General features: G+C 35.2%; 1 protein-coding gene across 1 annotated transcript in view; it reads right to left on the bottom strand.

Moving 5' to 3' along the window:
• Window positions 1-26,880, bottom strand: part of hob (bridge-like lipid transfer protein family member hobbit) — an 844,941-nt gene that overhangs the window by 526,576 nt on the left and 291,485 nt on the right. Inside the window, exon 19 of the mRNA XM_090409957.1 lies at window positions 7,246-7,357. Coding sequence (XP_090266083.1) covers window positions 7,246-7,357 — 112 coding nt within the window. The remainder of the gene's footprint in view (window positions 1-7,245; window positions 7,358-26,880) is intronic.

The following is a 26,880-nucleotide window of genomic DNA, read 5'->3' as shown; positions in this document are numbered from 1 at the left end:
CATCTACTCCTGCTGCCTTTCCACATTTCAAGCCTTTGATGGCTTTTTCTACTTCTAGTATGGATATGTATTCCTGACTGCATGCCTGGTCAGTGTTTTTTTATCACTGTGCTGTCATCACTGCTTGTTTCATTTAGCAGTTTTTCAAAGTAATTACCCCATACTTCAAGGATATCTTTTTCTCCTGTTTTCATGTCACCTTTATCATCGCTAACTCCTTTTACAGCACTCTTTTCTCCATTCCTAAGTTTCTTCAAAAACCTCCAGAATATTTTGCCACCATCTTGATATTTATTTTCTCTATATTCTTGACAAAGTCCTCCCATGACTTTTGTTTAGCTAGTTTTATACATTGTTTAGCTTTCTTACATTTGTCTCTGTATTCTGTAACAGTAAAAGCTGACTTATTTGCAGGAACTTTTGATATGCTTTCTTCTTTTCCTTCACTGCCTCTTTAACTTCCTGTATCCACCAGGGAGTTCTGATTTTTTTATCCTTGCACACAACCTCACCACATGCCTCTCTGGCAGAATCAATCAATGTTTTCTTCAGAGTTTGCCACTGAATCTCCAAGGTTTGATTTCTGTTCTCAATCTCTTTCATTTTCTTTTCAATAATCTTTCTGTATTTTAGTTTACAGTTCACATCTGAGAGCTGCTCAACTTTTATTCGCTTTAAAACTTTCTTACATGTTATTCTTTTCAATATGAAATTCAATTTTATCCTGCTCAAGACTAAATAGTGATCACTTCCAATTTCAAATCCTCTGTACACTCTGGTGTCCTGCACCAGTGAGAAAACATCACTATCAACAATAACATAGTCAATGAGACTTTTCTAATTCCTAGCCTCTTCTCTCCATGTGAATTTGTGCACATTTTTATGTTGGAACATGGTGTTAGTAATAACCAGTCCATGTCCTGAGCAGAAATCCAACAGATATTTGCCATTATTATTAGCTTTGCTCTTTTCTCCAAATTTTCCCAAAATATTTTTGTATGTCTCACAATCATTTCCTACTCTGCTATTTAGATCCCCAACAAGGACCAACTTTTCCTTTTTCATTGTGTCAGTTGCTTTTTCTAAAGCCTCAAAAAATTCCTCCACTTCTACCTTAGTAGAACCTTCTGTGGGACCATAGGCACAAATAAGTCTCATTGTACAGTTCCCCATTCTCATATTTGCCCACATTACTCTACTTGAGATTGACTGCCATTCAAGAAGATTAGCCTCATATTTTGTGTTGAATATTATGACTACTCCTTCTTTTCCTTGATTGTCATTGCCTGAATATAACATTTTATATTTATTGCTCAGAAAGATCTCACCAGTTTTGGTCTTTTTTGTTTCAGTCACCCCTATTATGTCGAACTGGTAATTATCTAATTCCTCAGCTAGCTCCATTTCATTGCCATTCAGGCTTCTTACGTTGATAGTACCAATCTTTAACTCTGGTGATGTTGAGTTGGAGTTTGTTTTCAGATTTGTTCCAGTAGCTGACTTTTCGCTGTTCGCCCTGGTTCCCTGGCAAAAACAACGGGGGCCTTGTTTAACCGGGCGACACCCCAGCCGGCATGAAATTTTGTCATGTTGTACCATCATTTTTTTATTTTGGTTTAACCAATAAGAATACAATTTGGTCGGCTAAATCCCAAATTGCCAGCCCATCCTCGTTTGTTCAGTATCCAAGTAGATACCCAACAAGGTGCACCACGAGAAGGTGAGGATTGGACATTAGGTCAGAAGCCCTGGTCGGTTCTCTGCATTCCTTTGAAGGCTATGTGGAGGTCTCCTCTCAGTTATACAGCTTTGACACTTAAGCACCCCTTAATTTATGATTACATGAATAAACATTCTTTCTTACAGATAGTTTTCCTTCCAGTGACAGTGATGTCCTATTTTTTTAAAAATTATTACAATTATTATTTTTGATTATAAAAAATATTATTTATAAATTACAACAAGAATAAATAATTCTTTCTTACAGATTTTTTCCTTAACAGTGATGTCCTATTTTTTAGTATTACAATTGGTATTTTTGATTTAGGATCCTGGATTTTCTACAGTCCTGTTTATAGCTGTTCTTAGAGAGAAAGGATTTGTGGGACAAATATATGCCTCCCATATGTATGGGATTTTTAGACCATCATTATTGTTCAGATTGGAGTGGTTGATAATGATCTCACAGGCTTCCTTAAATTTACATTCGTATCATGTTTTGGTGTGATGTAGAGAACTAGTGCTTTTCAGTCAATTCTATGTAAGGTGTTCACATGGCATGATCAGAAAGGCCAGCTTCACCATAATTATTATATTTGATGTGTCTTTTATGTTCTTTTTGTCTGATAGGAATTGTGCGTCCTGTTTCTCCTATGTATGATATGTTGCAGGTGCAATAAATACAGTATACTGCAGGGTGGGCCAGCGGAAGGCGTGGGGTCTTTGGATGAGTTGAGTAAGCTTTTTAATTTTGCAGGAGGCTTAAAGGGGGCTTTGGGGTTGCATTTTTGTAGTACTCTGTTTATTTTGTCTGATGCCCTTTATTGTAGGGAATCGTTATAATTTTATTAGAGTCTGGTTTCTTTGTTTTTTACTGAGGTCTTGTAGAGAATTCTGTTAAGTGTTTTGGCTGTACCCATTCTTTTTGGAAAGTACTGCTGATCACTTTAAATTCGTCTTTCAGTGCCTGTTCACTGGACAGATCTTCAGAGCTCTGTTTTTTGGAGTGTTGATGACACCTAGTTTTTGTGTTGGCTGGTGTTAGGAGTTTATGTGTATATATTGGCCAGTATGTGTCGGTTTCCGGTAAACAGTGACGACAAGACTGCCCAAAGGAAGACATGTGACAAGTGAATCTAGAAAAGGCAGTGAGTTATGTTTTTCAATCTCAATTGTGAACTGTATACGTTTGTGTTGCTTGTTTAGGTGGCTAAGGAATGTGTCTGCCGGCCATGAGACCAGATCGAGAAAACATCGTCACTGTATCTAAGCCAGACTTTGGGTTTTCAAGGGGAGGAACCTAAAGCAAGTTGTTCAAAATGTTCCATATAAAAGTTAGCAATAGGGGGGGGGGGGGATAATGACGAGTCCATGGCTGTGCCCTTCTTTTTGTAGGTAGAAAGCATTTTGCCATACGAAATAACCAGAATGTAATACATGTGCAAAGAGCGCCATGATATCTGGAGGAAATATGTTCTGTAAAAGAAGGATTGTGTTATTTATTGGGACATTTGTAAAGAGGGCAGAGACATCAAAACTGACTAAGATCAGCTTTTTATAATGTAATGTCTTTGATGATATTTATGAAGGGTTGTGTGTTTTTGAAATAGGAGGGGGGAATGACCTACCAACTCCTTGGGTGTTGCCTCTAATTTTTTGGATAAGTGATAACTCGGGCTATCTATCCCTTTGACTATAGGCCTTAGCGGTGTGTTTTCTTTGTGATATTTCAGTAGCCTGTAAATTCTCGGGGGACGAGTATAGTATTCGGAATGATATAGCTGTGCCTATATTGCATCAGGCTAAAAAAAAAATTCTCCTCAACAAAGGCGCAACAAATACGCTTCTGCATGGAGAAAGGACTTCTCAGAGAACAAATCCAAGCTTCCAGAAAGAACTTAGCCGCTAAATAAAACCAGCTACAAAAGGAAAAAACAGAACTTCCAAGCTACGTAAACGCAGATATCTGGATGATCCTTGAAAAGATTACTGATAACATGGCAAACCACATCGCCCAAATGAAGAAAGAAAACCTAATTTCCAAATTCCAAAGACTAAAAAATCGACAGAACCAGCAGCCATATTCAAATTTCTCCACAGTGAACAATAACAACCAACCAGAAGAAACAACAGGAGCCATCAATCACCTACAGGTAACAGTAACATAATTAACCTATCCAATCACGCTTCAAACAAAGACGAAATCTCGATACTTAACAAAGGTTTAAATTATGCCATGGCCCCCAAATCGATAAACAAACTTGAATTTATTTGTAATATTGAAAGAGGCCTAAGATTCATCCCAAATAGCATAGCAGAAAAAGTATTTAGAAACCACCAACATTTTAAATCATAACAAAACAATAACAAGCAACCTAACTAAACACGAATTAACAGCAATAAAATCACTAAAGTCAAATCCGAACATAGTAATAAGAGCAGATAAAGGAAGTGCCACCATTATTTTAAACCGAATCACTTATGTGGAAAAAATAAATCTGCTGGTCTCGGACAATAACACATACCAATTAGTTAACTATAACCCAACCAATAGAATAAAAAAGAAAACAGAGAATCTACTGAAGTCAATTACCACATGCCTGAAGATATACGGTCTAAAAACTATTTCCGCATTACGCTCGTCCCCCGAGAATTTACGGGCTATCGAAAATTCACAAAGAAAACACACCACTAAGGCCTATAGTCGAATGGATAGATAGCCCGAGTTATCACTTAGCCAAAAAATTAGCGGCAACACTGACGGAGTTGGTAGGTGATTCTCCCTCCTATATCAAAAACACACAACACTTCATAAACATCAGAGACTATTTTAATTATAAATTAGATGATCTATTAGAAAGTTGAAAAAAGATGATCTATTAGTCAGTTTGACATCTCTGTCCTCTTTACAAATGTCCCAATCAATGAAACAATTCTTCTTTTACAGAACAAATTTCCTCCAGATATCACGGTGCTCTTTGTGCATGTATTACATTCTGGTTATTTCGTATGGCAAACCGCTTTCTACCTACAAAAAGAAGGCACAGCCATGGGCTCGCCATTATTCCCCTCCCCTCACATTGCTAACTTTTATATGGAACATTTTGAACAACTTGCTTTAGGTTCCTCCCCTTTAAATCACAAAGTCTGGCTCAGATACGTTAATGATGTTTTCGCGATCTGGTCTCATGGCTGCCAGACACCAGACACATTCCTTAGCCACCTAAACAAGCAACACAAAAGTATACAGTTCACAATTGAGATTGAAAAACATACTCACTGCCGTTTCTAGATTCACTTGTCACACGTCTTCCTACAGGCAATCTTTTCTTCACTGTTACCAGAAACTGACACATACTGACCAATATATACACATAAACTCCTACCACCACCCAACACAAAAACTAGGTGTCATCAACACTCTAAAAAACAGGGCACTGAAGATCTGCTCCAGCAAACAGGCACTGAAAGATGAATTTAAAGTGATCAGCAATACTTTCCAAAAAATGGGTACCAAAACATTATTAACAGAATTCTCTACAAGACCTCAATAAAAACGAAGACAAACTAGACTACAATAAAACTATAACCATTCCCTACATTAAAGGGACATCAGACAAAATAAATAGAGTACTACAAAAATACAACCTCAAAGTCACCTTTAAACCTCCTGCAAAATTAAAAAGCTTACTCAACTCATCCAAAGACCCACTCCCTTCGCTCGCCCACCCTGGAGTATACTGTATTTATTGCACCTGCAACATACCATACATAGGAGAAACAGGACGCACAATTCCTATCAGACAAAAAGAACATAAATGACACATCAAATATAATAATTATGGTGAAGCTGGCCTTTCTGATCATGTCCTGTGAACACCTTACATAGAATTGTCTGGAAAAGCACTAGTTGTCTACATCACACCAAAACATGGTATGAACGCAAATTTAAGGAAGCCTGTGAGATCATTATCAACCACTCCAATCTGAACAATAATGATGGTCTAAAAATCTCATACATATGGAAGGCATATATTTGTCCCACGAATCCGTCCGCTCTAAGAACAACTATAAACAGGACTAGAAAATCCAGGATCCTAAATCAAAAATACCAATTGTAATACTAAAAAATAAGACATCACTGTTAAGGAAAAAATCTGTAAGAAAGAATTGTTTATTCTTGTTGTAATTTATAAATAATATTTTTTTAATCAAAAATAATAATTGTAATAATTTAAAAAAAAAATAGGACATCACTGTCACTGGAAGGAAAACTATCTGTAAGAAAGAATGTTTATTCATGTAATCATAAATTAAATCGAGCTTGATGTAATTTTTTTTTTCCACTAGAGGTCATGCCAGTAGAATAACGTGAAATTCATTGTTTCTCTAACTTACATTTTGTAATGTAACGCAGCTTGTCTTGTATATTTGTGTATGCTCCAGATGATGATTTTGATAAGAAGATCGAAATGTCGGGATAATAAAAAGCGTTATTTTAGCACGGTTGTAGAATCCATAATTTCAAAAACAAATGCTGATCACTGTGTAACACTAAAAGAAAGGGAAAGGAAATGCATATGTCCTTTCAGAAGTGCATAATGTTTTGCATTTGCACAAATTCAATAAGCATGTATTCAACCTTTATATCTTTCTGGGCCTGGCTCTCATTGACAAGAGCACAATGAAGGTCAAAACTGGTCTGGGTAGTGACTCTCTTCCCTAATGCACAGCATTGCGCATGTCTGAAAGGAAGTGTGCACTTTGCATTATAACGTAAAGCAGCTTGTCTTGTATATTTGTGTATGCTCCAGATGATGATCTTGATACGAAGATTGAAACGTCAGGATAATAAAAAGAGTTATTTTAACAAGGTTGTAGTATCCAAAAATTCAAAAATGAATGCAATTCCTTTCCTTTATGGGATGCTAAGGACTGATGCTAAATCATTAGTTTCTATATACATGTGGCATAGTCATAAAGATACTTCACAAAATGTTCTTGGTTTACACTTGGATAAAGGATTAAACAAGAATATAATTTTTTAACAAGCAGAATTTATTTTCTAATGAAGTGAATAAACTTTCTACAGCCTTAAATTCAGCTTTGGATGTGGTTTTGCAAAAAACTATTTTATGAATTAATGAAATAAAATACCACGAAGGCTGCTCATGCATTTATATTGTACCGATTAAGGGAATAAGCTTGGTTATGTATACTGGCAAACAAAATAAACTATAAAATAATAAAATAATAAAATTATAAAATAAACAAAATAAACTATAAAATATATACCTTTAAAGAAATGGTTTAAATTTTGTTCTGTTCCTTTTTTTTTTCTTTATTTGAAACATGCTTGTCTTCATTTGTATTAATAATAAAAGTATAAGACTGAATTAAAATAATAACTTTAAAGAAATGGTTTCAATTACCATAATGTATTTTTGTTCTGTTTTTTTTTTTTTTCTTTATTTGAAACATGCTTGTCTTCATTTGTATTAATAAGGATATTATAAGACTGAATACCTGTGATTTTTTGATAATATGACTCCTAAACATATATTTCCCTGTGCTTTAACATGGAATGCTTCTATAAAAGGATGCTTGCGGGATATTGCATGCTCTGAACCAACTTTACCTAGAAAAACAAATATTGACCATTAATAAAATAAAGGAAGCATATCTAGATCATGAATATTTAAAACATATACAGTTTCTATAAGGAAAAGTGTAAAAATAGATAAATAAATATGCTTTAATGAATTAAAGCATATTTATTTATCTAGTAAAAAACTTTTTTTCTCATGGCTCCCTTTATTATTATCAGACAAGCATTTCATGGAACCCGTGGATTTAATGAATGTTCTAATTCATATAACCAATCCATTCGAACAGTATGTTGAGAAGAAAGCTAGGCTGCATGGATTAGAGAGCGAGTTATTTACATCATTATTCACTGACAATACACATAACATTCCAATGATCATAAGAAAAATTTAGATAACCAGGAACCTCAGATCCTCTTCCCTTCTGTCATATATTAAAATTCTATATATCCATGATTTTCAATTTCTTTACTGAAGTTTACAGCTGACATTATCTATCGTCATAATCACTACTCCACATTCTCCATATCATCTTTGTAGTTTACAAATGCTTTCTACACAAGAAAGAATCTCTTTTCTCATCTTTGGGAAATCTAAGTGAACAAATCACAGATTATTATTATTATTATTATTATTATTCAGGCCTCCATGGAGTCAAAAGACTCATCGTGGGAGGTCCTTCCTAAGAACATAAAGTCTGTCAAGACTCATCAAGGGGAGGTTCCCCCTAAGAAACACAAAGTCTATCATACCACTCCTTAAACTCATTGACCATTCTCGTTCTCACCACTCCATCAGGCAATGCATTCCACAGTTCAACCACCCTCCACGTAAAGAAACCACTCCTCACCCTCTTGCTCACGGTTTCCTTTTGTAACTTCCAGGGATGGCCTCTTGTCATCACTCCTTCCCGCTGTTCAACCAAGCGAAAGAATTCCCCAGTGTCAACCCTGTAACCACCTCTCAACAGTTTAAAAATCTCAATTATATCACCCCTCCTTCTTCTATCCACCAAACTCTGCAGTCCACATTCCCTCAGCCGATCCTCATAACCAAAATTGTACAGTCCTGAAACCATCTTTGTCATCCGTCTTTGTATCCTTTCCACAGTTAATTTATCCCCTTCAAAATTTATCCCCTTCAAATCCTGGGGACCAAATCTGAGAACAATAGTCCAAGTGTGGTCTGATCAAAGACTTATACAACGGAATGATAACCCTCTTATCTCTACATGTCAGTGTCCTTCTCATAATTGCAGCAATCCTCTGTATTACCTTCACCACCTTTGCAATATGTCCCCTAAACTTCAGGTTTCTATCAATCATCAACCCCAGATCGATCTCTTGTCTCCCCTACTTCCTCCAGTATAACTCCTCCCATAGAGTATGCAGCATCCCATTGATGTTTCTCAAACCTCAATCAGCAGTTTACTTGGGTTCATTACAAGATCATGAAATGACAACTCTGTATATGATAAATTATATATATGAAACTAAATAAGCATGAAAATATAAATCCTTTACTGAACAAAAATCATGCTCAGTAAGCATGATTTTTGTTCAGTAAGTAAAAATCATGCTTAGTTTTTAGTTCATGTCTGAAGATACACAATTCATATGTGATTCACTGTTATCAAGTTTAACATATTAATGACACATATTTTAACACAAAGCGTTAAGAACTAATGACCATTTTATATGATCTTTACTTTTTTTGGTGGCTTTAGAAATTCCATAATCTTCTTCCTGCTGTGCCATCTATTTATAGGTGACAGTCTCTCTCAATGTTTCTTCCATTTCATGCTGAAGAATTTAGTTTCTCATATGTTATTTATTTTCAGTTCACCATTAATATCTCTATTCTTTTTATTATTACAGAGTATGATATCACACCAAGGGGTCTCAGAAACTTCCAATGCTTCAATTCTTATCTATTATTCACCACATCCAAAGTTACTTAGAATGTATGAAGATTGGAAAATATCTGGATAGCTGCACTCTTTATACACCTATCAAATTGGCGATATAGAATCATCATTTTGGTAGGTGTATAAGGTATATAATGAACATCCAATCTTAAATTTAATTTCTGCTTATTTCTGTACTCATTTTCTTTCCTCACCTGGACTGACTATATTTCCTAAATATTTAAATTCCCTTATTTTCTCTATAGTTTGTCATTCAAGGCTATTTCCTCTGAAGACAATGTTTTCCTACCTCCTTCAACAAGGAAAATTTCATATTCAATTGTTTCATTGTAGCATTAAGTTGACACATTTCTTTCAATCATCTTCTGATTCAGCAAGGCAATTTAGCCACTCACATACAGCAGGTATTTGGACTTATTTTTTCTGACATAATTTTTTTCTATACAAACTGAACAGTACAAGGGAAATCCCACTACTCTATATTCATCTCTAAACAATTCTGACTGCTTTTGATATTACATAATATGTTTCTATTTTTATATAACTTTCCCACAAAATATTTTTATGATTTTTTAATCTAACTTTATTATTTGTATTGGTACCTTAAATTCAAGAGAATTATCTATTAGTTCTGGATATTAATTAATGTTAACTGTAGGCTTCACACAGTTCTATATATGTCATAAAGAGGTTGAAATTATTTTTTAGAGTGAATGTAGGATGTGTGCATGATCAGCCTTCACTGAAGAAGCTATTCTTCTCCTGCCTATGATTTTTTTGCTGCAACAAATCCCTAATAATTCTACTTAAATAAAATAAACAAATCCACTAACATATTTTATTCCACAAAGGAAGTAAGTAAAGCCATTTAGCCCTAACTAGCTTTTAAAAACTAGGAGACAGCCAATCTCCACCCTTTGCCAATAATAGATGGCTGGCCCAAGACAATGATATTAAAAATACCCAAGGAAGAGTGGTAGGAGCAAATATCTGCCCCACCTTATGGTTCCTAACAATATATATTATTGTCTGAAATAGTGCAACTTATATGATCAATTATTTTCAATTTAAATCTACCTAAATATATTAAAGGAAAAACTACTCCTTCCTTTAGTATATTTAAATAGATCTTATAGCATCATTCAATAACAAGACTGTTCTCCCAGTAGTTATTACAGCCATATTTATTTCCTCTCTTTTGAAGTTAACTATTCATAACTTCAGTTATCCATTTACTTCGTATTAGTTCTCTAGCCTGTATCAAATACAGGAGATGAAGTAACCATCCCTCAAGGTTTCCTGAGTTACTTTTATATCAATCACCATTAATATCTTCATCACCTACTTTTCATTTTTGTTAGTATAACTTACAGACCATACAAAAAAACTCACATCCCTTATCTGCTCTACCTTTGGTAGACCCAGCCACACTCCCAAGACCTGCCAGGTGTTTACAAGGTTGGAAGTTTATTTTCCATGTGGTTAGACTATAATAAATTAATTTAATCCTTTACCCAAGTGTAGGCAAACAAAGTTTGCGCCTACACTGTTTTGTTTGTTTTGTTTTGTTTGCCTACACTTGGGTAAAGAATTAAACTAAATTTATTATAGTTTAACCAAGTGGAAAATAAACTTCCAGCATCTTTCTCTAAATCCAGAGTAAATTAATAATGAGGTGGTACACCTTTTGGCAACTCATATAAGTAAATATGACCTCTCCATTGCTTCTGCCTTAGTATCATCACTTCTGGGTCTGCCTCCTACTGACAAGACTTCAATAAAGGTTGAAACAGGTCTGGGTAGTGGCCCTTCCCTTAATGCAAAGCTTTATACATGTCTGCAAGGAGATGTGCTTTGCATTATGGGAGATACTGAGACAAGGAGTGATGAGAGCTTGGTCCACCTTTACTATGAGTTGCCTCAGTCCTTAGTTTAATTCTTTACCCTACACTTGGGTAAAGGATTACACTAAATCTATTATTGTTTACAAGGTTCCTTGAAGTAGCAAACTGCCAAACATTCATATTAGAATGTCTGAAAACTCATACAACATCAAATTCAACCATTATAGCCACTCAGGACTTGCTGACAATGCTTTGGACATCAACTACTGGGTAACCTGGAAGAAGGTCACTACTACACCATAGCATATACAAATATGAGAGGCTATTCCTGAAATCTACCTTAGCTTTAAGAAACTTTCTGAAACTCAGTAAATTTGGGTGCACGAAACTGTCACAAATTTGGAAAGCATTCATCCTCAGATTAGCACAACATCGAAGACCACCCAATTTAGCCCACTAGGACTCCAGGCACAACTTTGATTGTCTTTCTTCAGCCTCATTTATCTAACATGACTATGTCATGTACTGTTCTGTGTTCCATGAAAATGGCAATTTGACTTTGACAAAATATTAGAAGTCAGTATACATTATAATTTTATCAAAATATGTTATGAATAACAAGATGTGAGGCATTTTGGTTTAGTGTCAAATATTCCTGGTTTAGCAAAGGCTAATACGAATTTACATGTTTTTTTTTAAAATAAATCTTTAATATAATCACTTATAAAAATGTTTATCAAGCAGCCTATTTTTCAGAACCTGCAAGCATGACATACCTTGTTTACTCCTGGTGTTTTTAACAGCAGACAAAAGTAATTTTGGTGATAAGTATAATAAATACTGTTTAAAGAAGTGAAAAGAGCTTTCATGTAATGGTGTTTTCAGAATCCAAACTGTCAGTCATGTTTTTTAATAAAATGAAGAGCGATAGAATATCAGCAGTCCCAATTTTCTTGATTATTAGATAGCAGCTTGACTTTTTGTTGCAATATATTATAATAGTTTTGGTATTTGTGTCTATTTTAATTTGGATATTCTTTAGGTATTGAAGCTCCTAGCTATTTTTCTACTTGATATTTGATAGCATATCGGCATCTCACAATATCTTCAGGGTGTAATGATGCAATTGGATGGTGGTAGTATGATGCTGTGTTATCTTTCAATGTGCACAGAGATGAAGACAAGAGATGGAAGGTAACACATTCAAAAATGGAAGATTTCTCTTGTGTTCTATTTCAGGAGTAAAATGGATTTGGGGTAGATTTTTTTTTTTTTTACATTAACACGTTCGCTGCCACGTTACTTCAGCATAGTCTGTTCCCCTACGCCGAGCAATTTCACTTCTTCAAGGTCTGTACGGTAATCTCGTTGCCGGTGGTAAGCGTCAACCGAGTATACTCGTAGTTGGCTTGTACAGAGCATATACGATCTATGAGAATACACAGTTTTGATGCTAGCCCCACAAGCCAAGCATTTTCACTTGTTCAAGGTCAGTACAGTAATCTCGTTGCCGGCGGTAAGCGTCATACGAGTATACTCGTAGCTGGCTTGTGTAGCTGGTTTACCAACTACGAGTATACTCGTAGTTGGCAACGAATATGTTGAACAGTTTAAATAGAAGGCAGTTTAACAAGTTCTTCTTTGAAACTTGGCCATTTAAGAAAAATGTCATTAATAGATTTGATCCACTCTTTGGTTTAGTTTTCTCTGCTATGCAACCGGATCCTTTTTATGGCATGTTCCATGACTTATGGGACACCCTGTATACTCTACAAAGATTTGACAATGGTTTCATGAATTAGCTGCAGCTTGTCAGCATACATGGGGAGTCCTTTGAATAGTGGCATTAGAAGGATACTACCACAGTCAAATCCACAGTCTGTGGATTTGACTCCAACTGTGGCATGGATATATTTATATGACAGATGACTTTTTGTTGCCTAATGAAAGACCACAGACCTGCTCATCAGAAGCAACTTGAATGAAATGACATGTTTTGTCATTAGACTAAGATTTCTAAACTTTTTTTTTCCCATCATATATATTCCCCACTGTTGGGTAGAGGCGTTTCCCATTATGGTAGGGTTGAGTCTACTTCTCCCACAGTGACCCATTCTATCTTGGGAGAGTGTTTATATACTTGTATGAATGAATGTATGAAGGTGAAAGACAATCACAAACATCCATGCACATGACAGGATTGGAACTTGCAGCCTTTTGGTGGGAGAGGGGATATGCTAACCACCAGGCCTACCATGCCAGCATTTCTAGATTATATAACCCTTAATCCAGAAAAAAAATTATATAACCCTAATAGGTAGTATCCTTCTAATGCCACTATTCAAAGGACTCCCCGTGTATGCTGACAAGTTGCAGCTAATTCATGAAACCACTGTCAAATCTTTTTGTAGAGTATACAGGGTGGCCCATAAGTCATGGAACATGCCATAAAAAGGATCTGTGTTTGCAAAAAAATGCATACATTTTTGACCTCATCACATTTTTTTTTATTAGTTATGAAAAACCCACATCATGTACAAATACCTTCCATTTTTGGCTTCGCAAAGACATCCTTTTCTACTTGATGCACCATAACTTATGGGTCACCCTGTATATTTTCCAATGCAGGGAGAAAAGTTGCACTCTCAATGGCTATAGAGTATTCTGATGGTGTCTTGGGAGGGGACTTTCAATTTCTGAAAGTGCCAAAGACTTTTTCTTTCTGGTTGCATTTACAAATAAGCTAACCATATCCATACAAGTTAAATAAATATGTGTTCTAGGATGTCTTTTATTTTTTCAATAAAATCTCTAGAACTTTTATGTCATAGTGCAACATTCTAGTATCTGTGCATGGCAAATAGTTTTGCTACATACATACACTTATGTAGTTTTTGTATTTCAAGAAATAGTTGACATCCACAACTAAGTGTAATGGCACTTCTAGTTTATGAACTTTGGCTGTTCTGTAGATTACTGGTATGACTGGAAGTTGTGAAGTTAAATGACCTAGTTTCTATGAAAATTGCAACCAGCTATCCTCAAAAATACTGGTGGATTTGTTGTTATATGTGGCCAATATTGGATCAATATTAAAAATAGTTGAGAAATCATGTTTTAAAAATAGTCGAGAAATCATGGGAATGTAACAAAGATCTGTATTTAAGAAACTATGACACATTTTAGGAATGTTAGTCAAGTGAGTTCATTTATCATCCAACTAGTTTCACCGATTTTTTGCTATCGGCATCTTCAGGGATACAATTCGTAAGTGATATGAAAGTAACAGACTAGGTTTTAACTGACGGTTCTAATTCATACAAATTTAGTATTGTGCGAGACAATGCGCGTGACTCGGGAACATGATTTATTTGTTACGAGACATAATGTAATTGCCATGAAAGTTCATTTCTTTGATGTTTAGTGATCTAATTAAAGTTTTCCAAATTTCCGGTAGGATTAGACCTTGATTCTTATTCAGGTTTACTGTTGAATGGGTGACCATAGCAGCCTACTTGAAGGTTCTGGACTGGTAGTTCTCTTCTATATAGGGCATACGACTCTTATCCCACTCAATAAGATGGTTGGTGGATGCAAAGTAGGAAGAAAGGCCAAATATCTTGTCTGTTGTTTCTAACATAGCCTATGTGCCTCCTTCTTTCTCATTTCGAAGCTTCTAGAGGTCTGACCAAAGTAACTAACACCAGAGGAACAAAGTATATTATAAACTCCAGAGTACTTGTAGAATGGATGAGGGTCTTTTAGTGACCTTAAAAATTTCCAAATAGTATTGACGGGCTTGAATGCTACTCTAATATTGCGTGGTTTTAGAAGGATAGCCAATTTTATGGAAATGCAGCTGACAAATGGGATAGTTATAGTACTGATATATTGGGTGTCATCACGTTGTCTTTGTGGTATATCCTAAAAGAGAATCTTATTGTAGAGTTTTTTAGGATAACCATTTAAGGATAGCTCGCTGGATATTGTAGTTAATTCTTTTTGTAAGTCATCTTGGTCTGTGGTGTACTATACAGCTCTTTTCTTAAGCATATGGATAATGCTAAGTTTCTGAGATATATGATGCAACAAGTTGAAATGGAGGTAACATCCAATATTTGTAAGTTTTCTATACACAGACAAGTTGATACTGTTATTGATTTGTTTCTTTATTAGGATGTCTAGGAATAGAAGTTTTTCATATTTTTCAATTTCTAATGTGAATTTGATGGTATGGTGGAAACTCAGCTAAATAAACTCACTTGACTAACATTCCTAAAATGTGTCATAGTTTCTTATACAAGTAGTCAAGAAAGAAAATCACAAAGATCTGTATTTAAGTTTTGTCGATCTGGAAAAGGCATTTGAAAAGGTGCCAAGAGAGAAGCTATTCAATACGCTACAGTTATATGGTGTTAATGGGACATTATATCAAGCAATACTTATTCTTTATTTGAGCTGTAAGTCAGCAGTTAGAATTGAAGGAAGTGCAGGAAGATGGTTTAATGTTAAATATGATGTGAGACAAGGATGTACATTATCCCCTCTCTTATTCATTATCTATATGGATCACATTATGAAGGAAAGTGGTACTAAATATGATATCAAAATTGGAGATGTTAATGTCAGCTCTTTGTTTTATGTGGACGATGTCATCAACATCATCAAATTCCTGACATGTACCCTCAAGAGGTGTACAGGATATGATAGTACAACATGAAAAATTTATGTTATTGCTAATTTCCTATCTACAATTTTCCTCCAAATCAGTCTGTTACTTGTCAAGACTCCAACATTATCATATCTTATATTTCTATCGTCTAAGGCACTTTGTACCATATCAATCCACCTATATCTTGCTCTTCCTCTGAGTCATTTTCCTGCCAACCTGGCAGAGAACACTTGTTTTACTAATCTTTCCTCGCCCATTCTGTTTAAGTGACAATACCACCTGAGATTAGCTCTGCTAACGCATTACTGGATGATTACAATGTCAAGTTCTTTCCTAATATCCTCGTTTTTAATATGATATTGCCATTCATGCCATCTGTTCATGCCTCTCATCTTTCTCAGGACTCTCATATTGGCAGTCTCTAGTCTTTGGCAAAGTGTTTTACTTCTGACCCAGCTCTCAGATCCATAAGTTAAAACTGTTTGAACACTGTCTTGTATACAGCTAATTTAGTGTTCTGACTAATTTCTCTCTTATTCCATATGGATTTATTCAATTGACTTCCTACCATACCAGCTTTGTTAATTTTGTTGTCTATTTCCATATTTAATTTACCATCTTCACTAAAAATCATGCCTAAGTAATTGAAATGTTTTACTTGTTCCACAAGTTTCCCCGTTCACAACGCAGTTGACATTTTCAACAATTCTACCTATTTTCATTGTCTTTGTCTTTTTAATGCTGACCTTCATACCATATCTATTACAATAGTTATTAAATTTAGTCAGGGAATCTTTCAAACTTGTAGCAGATTTATTTAGAAGTATAACATCATCCGCATAAAGCAAAGAGCTGACATTATCATCTCCAATTTTGATATCAAGTTTAATACCACTTTCCTTCATTAATGTGATCCATATAGATAATGAATAACAGCGGGGATAATGTCCATCTTTGTCTGACACCAGATTTAACATTAAACCATCTTCCTGTACTTCATTCATTCTAACTGCTGACTTACAACTCAAATAAAGACTAAGTATTGCTTGATATAATGTCCCATTGACATCATGTAACTGTAGCATATTGAACAGCTTCTCTCTTGGCACCTTGTCATATGCTTTTACCAGATCTACAAAACTTAAATACAGATCTTTATTATATTCCCATGCTTTCTCCACTATTTGTCGTAAAGTGAAGATCTGATCGTGACAGCCTCTATTTGGCCTGAATCCAGCTTGTTCTTCACCAAGTTTTTATTCCACAATTCTTCTCAACCTTTTCTCAAGGATACTTGCATAAATCTTGCCAGGAACACTGAGTAGGGAAATACCTCTGTAATTCTCACATTTAGTTTTATTTCCCTTTTTATATATGGGTACTATGAGAGCTCTACTCCAACCATTGGGAATTCGTCCCTCTGTCCAGGTTTTCTGAACTATGCAGTGCAGCCACTGTAAGACTTTTATACCACCATACTTCAGCATTTCTGGTCAAATATCATCTACTCCTGCTGCCTTTCCACATTTCAAGCTTTTGATGGCTATTTCTACTTCAAGTATGGATATGTATTGCTGACTGTATGCCTGTTGAGTGTTTTTTTACCACTGTGCTATCACTGCTTGTTTCATTTAGCAATTTTTCAAAGTAATTACTCCATACTTCAAGGATATCTTTTTCTCCTGTTTTCATGTCACCTTTATCATCTCTAACTCCTTTTAGAGCACTCTTCCTTCCTTTCTAAGCTTCTTCAACAACATCCTGAATATCTTACCGCCTTCTTGATATTTATTTTCGATGTTCTTGCCACAGTCCTCCCATGACTTTGTTTAGCTAGTTTTACACAGTGTTTCAGTTTCTTACATTTGTCTCTGTATTCTCTAAGAGCAAAAGCTGACTTATTTGCAGGAACTTTTGATATGCTTTCTGCTTTTCCTTCACTGCCTTTTTAACTTCCTGTGTCCACCATGGAGTTCTGATTTTTCTATCCTTGCAGACAACTTCACCACATGCCTCTCTGGCTGAATCAATCAGGGTTTTCTTCAAGGCTTGCCACTGAATCTCCAAGGTTTGGTTCTTGTTCTCAAACTCTTTCATTTTTTTTTCAATAATCTTTGTGTATTTTAGTCTACAGTTCACATCTGAGAGCTGCTCAACTTTTATTCGCTTTAAAACTTTCTTACATGTTATTCTTTTCAATATGATATTTAATTTTATTCTGCTCAAGACTAAATAGTGATCACTTTCAATTTCAAATCCTCTGTACACTCTGGTGTCCTGCACCAGTGAGAAAACATCACTATCAACAATAACATAGTCAATGAGACTTTTCTTATTCCTTGCCTCTTCTCTCCATGTGAATTTGTGCACATTTTTATGTTGGAACATGGTGTTAGTAATAACCAGTCCATGTCCTGAGCAGAAATCCAACAGGTATTTGCCATTATTATTAGCTTTGCTCTTTTCTCCAAATTTTCCCAAATATTTTTGTATGTCTGACAATCATTTCCTACACTGCTATTTAGATCCCCAACAAGGACCAACTTTTCCTTTTTCACTGTGTCAGTTACTTTTTCTAAAGCATCAAAATTCCTCCACTTCTACCTTAGTAGAACTTTCATATTAAAAATCATATTAAAAATGAGGATATTAGGAAAGAATTTGACATTGTCAGCATCCAGGAATGCATTAGCAGAGCTAATCTCAGGTGGTAAGGTCACTTAAACACAATGGATGAGGAAAGATTAACAAAACAAGTGCTCTCTGTCAAGTTGGCAGGAAAACGACCCAAAGGAAGACTAAGATATAGGTGGATTGATATGGTACAAAGTGCCTTAGATGATAGAAATATAAGATCTGATAATGTTGGAGTCTTGACAAGTAACAGACTAATTTGGAGGAAAATTGTAAAAAGGAAGTTAGTAATGATGTAAATTTTTCATGTAGTACTATCATAACCTGTACACTCCTTGAGGGTACATGGCAGGAATTTGATGATGAAGATGAATATATATGTCACTTTTTCTTGGGAATAGGTTGGACATGTGCTAATTTCCAGGGTGTAGGGTAAATGCCTATGGAGTAAGAGAGCATAAAGAGGTAACATACATAGGAGTCAACTCTGGTGTACAAATCTTCAGGACAATTGGAGGAATGCTATCAGGGACAGGGGAGTTTTTGGTATCTAATTTGGATGGAATTTTTCTGATCACTTCCTGGTGAAAGGACAGAGGCAGTATCGAGTGTTGGGTATTTGAAATGTTGGATATTTACCAAAATCATGTATGCAATAATTTTAAGAAATGTTTGATGCCAAGAAATCAGTTTTCACAGGTGATGATGATGAATAGATCCATCTGGGTGCAGGAGCTGTGGGAATAGTATTGGACAAAAAATGTGACTGACTGCTTTGACCACAGACCAAAATGGATGGCTTCCATTTAGGCACGATGCAAGTTTCCTACTTTTGGCTCTCTGGAAATCTGCTTTTGATACATTGGTGATTTCCTTGTAGCTGTTTTAGTGTCAGTGGTGAGAGTTCTTGATGATAGCCAGTTGCAGTATATTATTATTATTATTATCCTAAGACCCCATGGAGTCAAATACTCATCTAGGAGGTCCCTTTGTTATACACACTCATCATGACTTGCTTAAACACATTCAAATTGTCTGCAGACACTCTCAGGCAATGAATTCCACATCATTCACAACTCTCTGTTCAAAAAAACTTGCTCTCATTCCTTTATTCAACCCTCCTTATACAGGTTCCAAGGATGACCTCTTGTTCTCCAACCATTTTATAAAAAACTTCTTCAATGTTAATACTGCATCAACCCCTTACCAACTTGTATGTCTCTATCATATCATCTCTCTTCCTCTAATCCACTAGTCTCGCCAAACTGCACTGTCTCAACATTTCTTCATGTTCAATGTTCTGAAACTATTTAGGTCAATCGCTTCTAGAGCCTCTCCAACATATCTTCATCCTTCTGAAAATTAGGTGACCAAATCTGTGCATAGTAGTCCATATGTGGCCTATTCAAGGAATTATACAATGGAACCAGAATCTCCTTAGTTCTAGAAGTCAGTGTCCTCCACATAATTGCCAGATTTCGTTGTGTTGTCCTCACAATTTTGGCAATATGTCCTCTAAATTTTAGATCCTTATCCACCATCACCCCAAGATTTCTTATTTCTTCCACTTTCAACAATATAACCCCACCAAGCATATATTCTACATCCCATCATTGTTTCCAAATTTTAAAATTGTACATTTTGCAACATTGAACTGGTATCCCTACTCCAATGCCTATTCATGCAATCTATTCAAATCTTCTTGTAAGGCCACAACATCTGCTCTACTCCTTATAGTTCATCCTTTGCATCATCTGAAAACAACTGAGTATCTCCATCCAAATCTTGGTTGTTTGGTTCTTTATCTGTACAGTCTTGGTACATCTTTTGGAGAACCTGGGCTTACTTACAGGATGGGAGTTTAGTGATGAATGGGGAATATGAGTTTCCATTCCAGAGAGGATTACTAGTTATAGCATTAAATTCAGTTTAATATAAACCAAAATAATCGCCTGATGTTTTAACCATCATATCACAGTCATCATCTGGAGTACACACACGTGTATATATATATATATATATATATATATATATATACAAAAAGACAAGCTATATTAACATGCAGTATGCTAAAGTCACATTAATTTGGTCAACTGTTGACTATACTAGCTTGACCTCTGACAGAAAAAATTACTACATCAAAGCTGGAGTACTATCTGTTTGGCCAGAAATTACTAACAGATAAATTATTAGCATAGTAACAAAATGATTTTGGTGTGAGTCATTTGGAGAGTCTGCTCATGGAAGGGAGAGTAATGAGTGCACAGAATGAACCTGAACAAGTAAGAAGTGATGAGAAAGAGCAACAGAGTAAGGAAGTAGAGATTGAAGTGTGACTTATGAATGAAGAAGTGGGTACCAAGAGTGGAGAGAAAAGAGAACAAATGTGAAAGACAATCAGGGAAATAGGGAAGCTAAGGTTAGACATGGGACACAGCATGAGAAAAGTTGATACTGAAGGAGAGAATGAATGTGTGTGTGTAGACAAGAGAGGAATGAGATGGCTGGGGATGCAGGGAGAAAAGTTGGATTTGAAGAAAGTTATGGGATGAGTAAGGAGAAAAAGAAGTGGCTTAAGGAAGGTATGGAGAAGTCATATCAAATAAGTGGTATTAGTGAAACTTGTTATAGATCCAGGAATGAGTTATTATGTTTGTATATGAATTCTAGAAGCATCAGAAACAAGGGAAATGGTTGCATTGAGTGAGGTTGTTCACCCCAAAATTGTTGGAATAAGTGATTGTATGAGGACAACATCCTGAGAGGAATAGAAATGGAAGGATATGATGTTTTTCATGAAGAACAGAAAGGGTAAAAAAGGGAGGTGAAGTGCTGCTGATAATAGAAAAAGAGTTATGTCCATACAAGGTAGAGATGCAAGGAGGAAATAGTGGCAGTGGTTTGAAGCAGTATGGTGTGAGATAAAAGTGAACAGAATGAAATACTTGGATGCTGCTATAGGGATGGTAATGTGGAGAGTAGTGACCATGAAATATATAAGCAAATTACTCAAGCAAACAAGAAAAGGTTGATAATGACTAGTAATTTTAATTATAGTAATACAGATTTAAATAAAGATAGGAAGTGGAAGTAAAGAAAATTAATTTCTCGAATTTTTGAGGGACAACTACTCAGACAGTATGCAACAGAGGGCACGCGAGGATTGAGAGTCTTGGATTTGATCATCTCATCAGAGGATGTCATTACAAATGAGGTGTGAAATCTTCCTCTAGTTGGTGAGAATGACTATGAGGTGATTAGCTGGGTGGTTGCCAGCCATGTCAGGATTTCTGTGAGGAAAGGGTATATGTAGAACTACAAGACTGGTGATTATGAGAAGCTCAGGAAACAGCTTTAGCTGTAGTATGGAATGGGGTGGTGGATAGAAAGGAGATGAATGCTGCTTGGGTGCTATTCAAGAATTATCGAGAAGAAGCAATATGTAAGTGTATTTAAAGGATCAGGAGGTGTGAAATGGATGAATGAAAATATTTAGCATGCATTACAGAGAAAGAAGGCATTCTGGATAACTTGTGCAGTAATAATCAATTCCATGAGGAATACAAAGAACAGGCAAGGAAGCTGAATCAGTTGGTAAGGGTGGCAAAAGTGCAGTATGAGCAGCAGTGAAGTAATGAAACGGAAAAAAAAAAAACTAGTGAATTCTTTCAATATGTATCTATAAGTACATTAGTTCTATGGGTAGGCCAAATATTTTTTTCTTATTTTTTTTATTAAATTTTATTATATATATTTTTTTCATTATTTTTTTTATATTTATTTTTTTACACAATCTGGAAACCCTGCTCTACAGATAAAACATGGAACTTTTTCAAGCAATTTCAGGCCTCCAATAAGCAGGATGATAGTCTCACCCTGCTTATTGGAGTTCATCACTCTTCCACCTAAAGACAATCACTAACCACCCGGCCAACCAGGCTGATGAATATCATGAGACATTTATGCGATTAGAACAAAAATATTATTGATGGCAGTCAATGTATGAAATAAGAGCTGAAATTATTGCTTAGAGTTCAGGTTTGCTGTATAACTTGAAACAGAAGTTATATGGGGTGAATGTGTCATCCATATTCTTGGGATTTTTAGCATACCATTATGGTTTAGATTAGAATGGCTGATCAAAATATGAAAATCTTTCTTTAAATTTGCATTCATACTGCGTTTTTTTTTTTTTTTTTTTTTTTTTTTTTTTTTTTTTTACGATGTAAAGGACAGGTACTTTTCCAATCAATAAATTTAGTGTGCATGTATTATTAAGACCAATATGAGAGGCCAAATTTACTGAAATTGTTATTTTTATTTTTTTTAAATTAGAATTGTGTACCCAGTTTCACTAACATAAGATAAGTTACAGGTGTACTGGATATATCCCCAAGGTGGGTTCTTTAGAGAAGGGGATCTTTAGAGAAGTTGCATATTTTTTTTTTTAATTTTATGGGTGGTTTAAAAGTAGCATTAAGGTTGTAATGGTGTGACAGTCTATTTATTTTTATTTAATCTGCTGAACTGGATGTTGAAAGGCACATTAGGATTCTTCCAATTAATACAGCTGATCAAATTCATTTAGAAACTTGTAACATTTTGAACATTACTAAAACAATATATATCAATCTCATCAAAATAGAACTAGCAGCCATCAATTCATTATGAATAATGAAGGATATTGTCATAACAAAGGCTGACAAAGCTAATACTATGGTAAAGAAGGCAAGTAACTAGTTGGCTCACTTGCTTCAATGTAAAGACTAAGAATAGGTGGCATCTGAATTTTTTATTTTTATTTTTTTTTAATGTTGGGCCCATATACGAGAAGTTGGCTGGTCAACCTATAGTACTTTAGTATTGTATATGGGTAAAAATGCTCCAGCTGCACTTCTAATTCCTGAAAGTGAACAAAAATCATCCCCACTGAAGATTAAATACTGTCTCAGGCAGAAGGACCCATAGCTAAGTGTTGATGAGATAAGTGCTTGCTAAAACTGGAGCAAAGAACATCAATCTGTACCACAAGAGGTGCAAGAAAGGCATATGAAGGATATTTATTGCTCTCTGAAACTTATCTCTCAATTGATATGTAGAGTAGGAATGTTATCTTATTAATTTTTTATTAAACACAAGACCCAAGAAATTTGGCCTAGCCGAGATCATTTATCCTAGTCTTAGGTCTGGTTCCACAACAGTGCACAAATCACCGTCTGTTCATGTCCAAGAGGAAAGAAGGTTAATGGCTTGCTGGAAATGTCTTTCTATGACACTTATATTTCAAGAATGGCAAAAGATGGTAAAGGCATCTTTTGCCAGAGGGTTTTACAGGTGGAGGAAGTTGTTCTGTTATTGAGTTAACTGTGACTTGAAAATTAGCATGAAAATTAAAACTGATTCTTTTGGAATTTCGTCCTCTTGGAGAAAAGGTATAGAGAGGATGATTCTACTTAGACATGGAAGATTTGATTAATTTCTAAGGTTCTGGATAACAAGATGGAGGTTTCCTCTGATACCAAAGTTGTGAAGATCTTTCAATAAGCAAACCTCCAGCCAGGTCATACGTTTTTACCATACCAATGAAAACCGTTACCAGATGTCAATGTGTTAGGAAAACATCTCTAATGAATGTTTCCAGTCTTATTAAATGACCTAATGAGTGTTGTTTTCGAAAGTCAGGCTGTATCTTGAAAAAGAAGTTTCAGCAGAGCATTAATCATAAAAGATGAGAGGTAATCAGTTTTTCCAAGATTTTGAAGATCCAGGTAGTCAGCACAATATGTTGTAAGCATTTCTGGATTCTTACCTGACTTTGGAAAAGTAACAGTAATTGCCTTTTTCCAAGAATTTGAAAATCTTTTTTCTTATAGAATATTGTTTAAAAGACATGATTCACGGAGATGGTGACAAATGTCTTGCCATCTCATAGGATATCATCTGGTCCTTCACCAGCTGGTTGACACTGCAAAGCAGATTGCAATTCTTCTTTCATGAATATCCTGTTGTCGACTTCCAGATTAAAAATGAACAGAATTTGATGTTTTTCTCATTAAAGGATATGTAGAGTAGGAATGTTATTTTTTTTTGTGCCAGGAATTCAGGACAAAGTTCACCACAAAAGTAGCTCTTGGATGAGCAACTGTGCATCCATTAATTTTAAATTAAAGATGCCAAGGAATTATATTTGCATGCAACTGTTAATTGCTTGCTCTCAAGTGTGATTCATCTGCTATCAGAGCACCCCTACTTCCTCCAACAGATATGCAGCCTCCCGTCGATGTTTCCCAAACTTCAAGCCTTTACATTTTGCTGAATTAAACTCACACCCTCATTCATTTGCCCATCTGTCCTGTTATTCAAATCCTCTTCCAAGGCTACCACATCTGCACTATTACTAATAACCCTTCCTAGCTTCACATCATCTACAATCCACTTAATATCCCTCTGCAATCCACTGACAATGTCATTGATAGAAAGTTAAGCAATACAGGTCCCACTACTGGGCCCTGTGGGACCCCACATGTAACTTCTGCCTCTTTGACTCCCCCCCCCCATTATACATGGAAAAAGTTGAAGCAGTTCTAATGCAAGCTACTTTAACACTACACTATGCCATGTGTAAATGTGTGTAAATATAATCTAAAATAACTGTACTATAAGAATAATATGAGGTCTGCCCAGAATTTGCAGCCAAATAAGATAGGGGAGAGTGATTATACATGCTTGTTAGCATAGGGTGACTCATTAGCTAGCTGTTGACTATTTTATTTTCATTCTGTTATTGTTCCCTAGAATAATTTATAATGAGTGCTGTGATAAAAAAAAAAATCCCCAGTTGTGAGGTTCGTGGTGCAATAGGAATTTTGTTGGCAGTAAACCATAGTTCTGCAGAAATTCACCGACAACCTGTGTAAAGTTTATGGCCCAACATAATCAGTGACAGTAAGGTTAGACAATGGTATTGTTTGCTGTAAGAAGAATGCAACAATGTTCATGATGAAAAGCGCAGTGACCGTCAAGTGTGGTGACAGACCATTTGGTGGAAAAAATGAACATGAAAATTCGTGAGTATCATCGTCTCACAATTATGGAAGTTTCTTTGAAATTCCTGAAAGTTTTATGCTCAGTCATTCATTAAATTATGACAGGAAATCTGGGATATAAGAAACTGTGTGCTACATGGATCCCAAAAGGCTGACTGATGCGTATAAACAGCAATGAGTAGAATTAGCTCAAAATTTTTTGGAGCATTATGAAAATGAAGGAGATGAACATTTTTCTTGTATCATGACTAGTGATGAAATCTAGATTCCATACACAAATATAAAGGAGTCAAATCAAAAGAACACTCAATGCAGAGGTGCCATTCATCATCCCCAAAAGGCAAAAAAAAAATTCAACTAGGTACCATGGTCAAAAAAATGATGACTTCCCAAGATGTTCAAAAAAACAAAAAAATATTATTAGAAGCATATAAGGAGGTTAAAATTATATGGGAAAATAGCTGTATGTCATCATTAACATAATCAACAAAAATTATGAATTATCACAACTCTTAAAGAATGTATTATAAGGATAATTAAAGAGGATGAAACAAAAACGATGTACTTAATCTTCATTTTCACTAGTTTCTTCAAAATGGCTATTCAAATATTACTAAAATATTTTTCATTTTCTCTAGGAAGCCAACTTGTTGTAGAATTGCAAAAATAAATGACAAAGTACCATATATATATATATATATATATATCATTCACAGAATGCCTAGAATAAATATTCAAACTTCTTGATTAGGAAAGGTCTGAAGATAAATGGAAGATATTTAAGCCATTTATGCTTTGCAGATGACATAGTCATCTTTACTTCAACTGCACATGAATTACCGACTCGTATCCAAGAACTCCAAATTGCTAGCAAAACAACTGGACTAAAGATAAACCTAAAACAGATCCGAGTTATGTTCAAGAGCTATTGTCCAACCAGAAATAATAAAAATCAATAATGATGAAATTAAACAAGCAGATCATTATATATACTTAGGACAACAGATATCAATGGAACAAAATATCATGGGCGAAATTAAAAGATGCACAATGCTTGGGTGGAAAGCATTTGAAAAATTACATTCAATATTAAAAAGTCAACTACCATTATGCCTGTAAAGAAAAGTTTTCAACCAATGTATTCTTCCTATATTGACATATGGCTGTGAAACATGGACACTGAATGCAAAAGAAATTCCAAAATTAAGAACAACAGAATTTAGTATGGAAAGAAGTATGCTTGGTATCACAAGACTGGATCACAAAAGGAATATGTGGATAAGAAATCAAACCAAATTCTCTGACATCATAGGAAGAGTGAAACATCTGAAGTGGTAATGGGCTGGGCATATTGTTTGAAGACAAGCTCAATGATGGACAAAAGACGTACTGGATTGGATTCCACGAGAGGAAAAATGACCACAACACTGAC

The sequence above is a fragment of the Typopeltis vanoorti genome, chromosome 20, assembly GCF_054136105.1.
Source record: "Typopeltis vanoorti isolate ZY-2024b chromosome 20, IOZ_Tvanoo_1.0, whole genome shotgun sequence".
Classification (NCBI taxonomy): Eukaryota; Metazoa; Arthropoda; class Arachnida; order Uropygi; family Thelyphonidae; genus Typopeltis; species Typopeltis vanoorti.
Note: the sequence above shows the minus strand (reverse complement) of the source record. Positions and strands in the feature narration are given on the sequence as shown.